This window comes from Myotis lucifugus, unplaced genomic scaffold, assembly GCF_000147115.1.
Source record: "Myotis lucifugus unplaced genomic scaffold, Myoluc2.0 scaffold_361, whole genome shotgun sequence".
Taxonomy (NCBI): Eukaryota; Metazoa; Chordata; class Mammalia; order Chiroptera; family Vespertilionidae; genus Myotis; species Myotis lucifugus.
In genome coordinates, this window is record NW_005871409.1 from 430,887 (window position 1) to 437,527 (window position 6,641).

A 6,641-nucleotide genomic window follows, 5' to 3' on the forward strand; every position below is an offset into this window, starting at 1 on the left:
TTTTGTTTAAATGAATTTCCTTTGGCTTATTTTGACACCATGTAGGTTTTTCACGGGTGTCTTGCTGTTAGCATTACAAATGAAAAATTTTTCTAGATGTAAATTAGTTACAGAATATTTTTCCTTACATGGTATTTTTCCACTATTCCCCCTTTTTGATTTAATTATTAGAAGAATTTTTGGAAAATTCATAATGCAGTCTATATAACTTTAAATTTTAATTTTTTGCATAAAAATATGACTGCTTTAGGGTCATTGTATGTTAAGCAATTTTTTCATGAAATGAAAATTTTGGTTAATACTTCTTGAGTCAATTTTAATTAATCTGAAAACTTGATTACTATTTTACTGTCAAATTAAATACTTTAATAACAATCTTAGTTTACACTGTAAATATTAATGGAAAGGATTATTTTGCATCCTTTGAGAAGACCCTGAGCATTCCTGGTGTTAGGCTGGATTTCTTAAGTGCCTTCCCAGGGGGCCTTCCACACAGTGGAAGGGATTAAATCCTTTCATGTTCTTAAATTATATTGCTGATAACAATCCTAGTTTCCAAACATTTAAAGAATTAGTTTGTAAGCTTGTTTGGAATAAATGTATAATATGCCATTATAAAATATTAAAAATTATTAATGAGCTTCTGTTATTTTAAATTATATTTTAAAATTCTATTGCTGTATTTAAGAAATATTAAATAAAATAACTTGTTTTGCCCTTTCTTTTTTTTTTAATATACTTTATTGATTTTTTACAGAGAGGAAGGGAGAGGGATAGAGAGTTAGAAACATCGATGAGAGAGAAACATCGATCAGCTGCCTCCTGCACATCTCCCACTGGGGATGTGCCCGCAACCAAGGTACATGCCCTTGACCGGAATCGAACCTGGGACCTTTCAGTCCGTAGGCCGATGCTCTATCCACTGAGCCAAACCGGTTTCGGCATGTTTTGCCCTTTCTTAGAGGCAAAAAACCTAAAATATATATTTATTAATTTTTATTTGATAAAGCTTTCCTTGTGATTTCAAGCATATTAAATTGGCTTTATTAAAAAATCCTTTAAGAAGAGAGAATAAACTTTTGAAAACATTTCAGGGCCCATGAAATGTCTCAAAGTCATTCCTTGGTTATAGTACTTTTTATAATTATTAAGAGATATCAATTAAATTAAAACTGACAAGATTGTCTTTCTATACTTTAGACATTTAGTTACCACAATTATAATTTTTCCCAATTTAATTTAACTAGAACTTTAAACTCCTAGCTGGCAAGTTAAATATTCAGCATTTCTTTAGATTAATAAGAGTAGGTGCTTCCTTTTGAAATGGCAAGATCTCAAACCTGTGGACACGCGGCCCCGCCCTTCTCTGCATTCTCAGTGAAGGGGCGGGGACTGCGCCCTCCATCTTACCCTGGGTCCTCCATTTTTGGGCAGGGCCATGTGCTCAGCAAGGCTTCTTCCCGGAAGAAGCCTCTGCTAGCCACACCCAGGATTTCTCTGGACTAACCAATGATAATCAAGGGAAGTGCACGCCATCACTATGACCACATCCTGTGTAATGAGACACCAACTCGCGCCTGGCCAATCAGCAGGGCCCACAGTCCCCTCTCCCGCCCTTACTCCACCCCCCTATAAAACTCCTGGTCCCATCAGGCTTCGCTCTCTTGGCCACTTGGTTTGCCATTGTGTCGGTGAGTGTGGTGGACGTGGAGTTTTAGCTAGCTTAAAATAAAGGACTCTTTGCTTTTGCATCGGACTGGCTGGCTCCCTGGTGGGCTCTTGGGAATCTTGAAATCTGGGCATAACACCTTTCTTGTGTAATCTTAAGTATATTGTATTAGTCTAATTTAGTATTGGAAGGGTTAAAGAGAAGAAAACTGGACAGAGATAAGTTTGCTTGCTAGCTGCTTGGATCCTTGAGACCTGCATACCTTAGATAAACAAAAACCAACAAAGAACTCTCTCTCCCTGCTCTCCATTGCAAAGGCCTCTTTTTCTTTTTCTTTTTTTCTCTGCATTAACCATTTGGATATCGGGAATATTGTTGCAGTTCCGGTGGCATTTGGTGCAGCTGTGGGGTTAACATTCACAGGAAAGAGTCTAGGGGTCTCTAGCCCTAAAGACTTATTTGCTCTATCTCTCTGGCTACACAAGGATTGATATATCCCCGTCCATGGATTATCATCCGTGTCCCCCATGAAAGGATTACTTGGGGGCCTGATCACACTCCCTAAACAGTTAAACTTTTTGTTCGCTCTGCAAGAGGAGCGGGGGAGTGACTCTGGCAGGAAGGCTCCTAGTGAGACTCCCCTGCTTTCTCCTTGCTAGAGGTTTTTTCTGTCTCAGTTTCAGCCTTCCTTGAGCTTTGAGAAACTACTTTGGTCTTGTCGAAAACAGCCCAAGGATCTGCGGGGGCAGAGGGCTCTGGAGGGGAATAGGGAGGTAAAGGGTCTTCTGTTCCCCTGCCCACACCGCCGGTGGAGGAGAGCCAGGGGTTAAATGCTATTAGGATAGCCCAGAGCTTTTTAGCTCCTTTTCTGTTACTTTTACTCGCCTGCTCTGTAACAACACATGAAGCACGCGAGCCTGATGGGCTCGGGCTGAGGGGGGAAGGATTCCCATTGTTCGTTACAGAGGGTCACTCACCCGACCTGAAGCTTCCGGGTCCCTGTTCGTGGCGCCAGAATGAAGCAGGGGGTCCCGCGGCGGTGAGGACGATGGAGCCTTAACGAAGCATGCCCGACTCCAGAGACCAGGTTCAGTGACACAAATCTAAGTTTATTGTGTAAGTGCAGCAGTATATATGACATTTTTGACCAATCAGAAGTTTACACAATCCTTAGGGCAGCCAATAATAGGAAAGATCAGGGTACTATGTAGGGGCTCTAGGAGGTTTGCTCAGGCTGGCGCTGCCACTTCCTGGTGTGCCGAGGAAGCTTGTACAGCGGAGTGTGCTCACGCCATTGCATCTGCCACTGCACTGAGATAAATCTCCTGAGCTCTTCCCACAGACTAAGACACCAAAGGAAGAGTTTCTTTCCTGATCACACTCCCTAATGACTGAGAGATTCATTAGTGTGTGAGTTGAAGTGAATGCATACTTTCTCTTCACTTTCTTATCCTCTAGGCTGCACTCCCTTCCTACCCCAGTCTCATCCAGTGCTGGTGAAAAAAAATTTTCCAAGGATATACACCGTGAAGCACTCTGAAGGTAAGCAATAAGATTATTACTTTGGTAAAAAAGGAAAGGCATGCATATGAGTGAAAAATCAGACAGAGGCCAAAAACCAGGACTACAGGCTTTATTAGAGGAGAAGGATCTGCTGGCTGTCTCACAAGGGGAGAACAGCAGCACATGCAGGGGTGGGCATGCCTTTGGAGGGGCGGAACGGGAAGGGGTGGGGAGCTTAGTGTACTTGGCGCACACTGATTGGTGGGTCACTGCATTGTCCATACAGGACAAGGGTTTAGGGTATTTGGCAAGTGTGGATTGGTGGTCCAATGTAAGGTACCTGCCCACCAATTGGGGGGAGGGAGGATCTACCAATGAGGAAGGGGTTGGTGTTTCCGGTTTCCACCCCCTGCTGAAAAGGAGGTGGAACATGCTTTGAGTTTCAAATTGCAAGCAAAGGCTAAGAGAGAAAAGACTTGGCCAGTGAGTTTTGGGTTTTTTTTTTTTTTTTTTTGATTGTTCTTCTTCTGTTTTGTTTGTTTGTTTTTTTAAATTCTAAAAGGATAGGTCTTGGGAAAAAATTTTGAAAGTGGCTATGTTTGGGGGAAGCCAAAATTAGGTTCTGTGAATGTTTAGGATCAGGGGTGGGCAAACTTTTTGACTGGAGGGCCACAATGGGTTCTTAAACTGGACCGGAGGGCCGGAACAAAAGCATAGATGGAGTGTTTGTGTGAACTAATATAAATTCAAATGGGCCGGATCCGGCCCGAGGGCCTTAGTTTTCCCACGGCTGGGTTAGGTGAACAGAGCTGAGGGAGAGGGAAGAAAGAGGAGGGAGGAGAAAGGGAAGTAGAGAAGGGGCCTTAAAGACTTTACCGAATTATCTGCCAAAGGGTGCAGGATCCCCATGAGATGTGTACCAGCAGCTGCTGTCCCCAAGGGCAATAGGCTTTCACTGTTTCCTTTTATTATGCAGAGTTGAATGAACAGGAGGCACTGATAGTAAATCTCAGACTTCAGGCTCTCAGTGAGCATACTGGGTAGCACTGAGGGGAGGGGAGGGATGTGGGTAGCTCAGGATGACTGAACTGCATGGGGAGGGACATTTTATGGATTAAATCTAAAGGAGGCTGTTGCTGACTTGAGAGGAAATGAGGCTGTTTAGTGACTTGAGAAATCCTTGTGCTTCAAACAGACAAAGTCCTGAAGGAGACCGGGAAGTTTTTAATCCAGTGACCTGGAGCCCTATACGTGGCTTGTTGGGTGACCTATTAGAAGATAAAGTGCAGAAGCAGAAGGAGATGGAGAATCTACTTAAAAAAAATGTCAAAGAATCTACTAAAAAAAATGCCAAAGATATTGATCAATTCATTATAAACTGCTTCCACCAAGCATATAATAATGGACAGTCCTCAGGTAAGGTCTACCGCTCGGACTAAAGTCCATGCAGGACCCCTGTCTTTGCACCCACATAGGATTTCTTCATTGGTCATGATAGTTTGCCAACAACTTCTTTACATCTGGCTTCAGGGCCCCATTTCTAAGTCAGTGGCACTATTGAATATCCCGTCTCGTTACTCTTTATTCTTATTCCTTTTACCTCAGAGTCCTTCTAAGAATTAAAACTCACTTCCCATCCTGAGTATATGCTAGCTCAGTTGTTGAAGTTTATGAGAACAGTCTGGTAAACTTTATACCACATTCTCTAGTACTGCTGGCAAGGCAGTTTACTTATTTAGTTAGTTACATATTTAGTTAGGTAGCTAGTCAGCTAGTTACTTAAGTCTAAGAATTCCTAGAAACTTTTATAGTTATCTGACATGAAGATTTAAGGTCTGTCATTGAGTAGTTTTATAATTTCTCTCTAAAAGTTTGCTCTCCAGGAGGAATAAAATATTTCACTGATGGTGAGGCACACAAAGAATAAATTCAATGCTGAGAGAAAAGCTATGATTTTAAATGTGGACTCTTGTATTTAATTGTTCTCTTGCATTTTCTTTGAGTGATGTTGTCCACTAGCATGGAACTAGGCTGTAGACCATTGTGTAAGGCCCGACCTCTACCTCACATGCTCCCGAGGCCCTGATACAAGACAGAAAGGCATCTGACCTGCCCCTTCTATCTATAGTGCCTACGGCCCCCACACAGCCGAGATGGGAGCTCTGATGGACTCTCAACCCCTGGTCTCTTTTATGCTTCCCAAATGCAATCAGAGGGAAAAGTTGTTCTTTGAAAGCAAGACATCTTTTTCTCCGGGACTAGGAGAAGCCTATGCCTGGCTTACTGACATAGCAAAGCTCATCTCTGAGTAACTTCCTGTTTTTCTTTTAATACCTTTTTCTCCATTTAACACTCCCCCAAATTAAAGACAATCAATACTAACAATAAGGGTTCAGAATAATTGTATAGTAGCTAAAGTTTCTTTTTCTTTGCCCCAGTTTCTTCTTCTTCCTTTCAGTTCATAATCCTTGAGTCCTAGAGGCACTTGGACAAACCACTCTAATAAAGCCAACACCTGGAGTTGCCTGGCTGCTTGCCAGCTGATGCCTCCTCAGTCAGGTTGTCATGCCTTTGTCTTTCTCTCATCTACTTGGAAATTGTTTTCCAGGCCACAGAATATGGTAATTCATTGACTTATTTGGATGACTCTAATGGGAGAGATCTTTCTAAAAAAAAGTTCTTGACATGTACACTCCTGCCACCACAAGGCCTCCTCCAGAAAACGTTCTTGAACTTATTGACCTTTAAGTTAGTCCAGTCTGGATGGGAAGGACGGGGCGAGCTGCAGTCTGTAGCCTTGGGCTCAGCAGTTTGAGAGAGCCTATGGCTCCCCCTCATGCAGAGCAGGGAACTGGACCATATTTCGTCTATGGAAATCTTGTCTTCAATAGTAACTATGGGATGAAAACTCAGGGTATTTCGCATGTGTTAGCTCATGCCAATTCTTAGAATTTCTGGATTAAACTTCTAAGGTGTTTATTGTTATATTGAAATCCTTATAACAACTTAAAAACCTTACATTTAATTCCTGCCCATGAAAATGACAAGCATAATGAACCATGACCTCAGAGGACGCATTAATAGGCTTGAGTTGTTTTATACAACCAAATACAGTGTCAGGCTTCTGAGAGTTAGTTTATTTGTTTGACCTAGATTGAATTACAAATGCTACTAGAAACTACATGTCCTCAGGCCCAAGTTCAACAGTGATGGACTCTGCTTGCTGCAGAGGTTAAAATAAAATCGCAAACCTATATACTAGTGGTAACAGTGTTTTGGCCCGGAACCCAGGTTGTTTGTCTGCTGGAATTGAAGAATGAATCCACGGACAGACAGTGGTATAGTAAAGGTGGATATTTATTGAAGAACAAGTACAGACTCTCACATGGGGAAAGGGAAAGGGTCCCACACAGTTCCTTTCCCTGTGGCTTATAATGGCTGCTGATCTTGGTGATTTGATATCCTCTGT

The 6,641-nt window shown here is 42.2% G+C and overlaps 1 protein-coding gene across 6 annotated transcripts in view; it reads left to right on the forward strand.

The window, feature by feature from the left end:
* Nucleotides 1-1,671: 1,671 nt before the first annotated feature.
* The window catches only part of LOC102430359 (caspase-13-like), an 18,508-nt gene continuing 13,538 nt past the window's right edge, over nt 1,672-6,641 (forward strand). For 4 of the 6 annotated variants that reach the window (XR_002832298.1, XR_002832301.1, XM_023764911.1 and 1 more), the window contains exons 1-4: nt 1,672-1,691; nt 2,635-2,785; nt 3,128-3,211; nt 4,368-4,588. Coding sequence is in view for 2 of the 6 variants with exons in the window: in XM_023764911.1 (XP_023620679.1) it covers nt 4,474-4,588 (115 nt within the window). In the remaining 4 variants the exon portion in view is untranslated. Of the gene's footprint in view, nt 1,692-2,538; nt 2,786-3,127; nt 3,212-4,367; nt 4,589-6,641 lie in introns of those variants that run through there. The other 2 variants (XR_002832300.1, XR_002832299.1) reach the window with 2 other exon arrangements.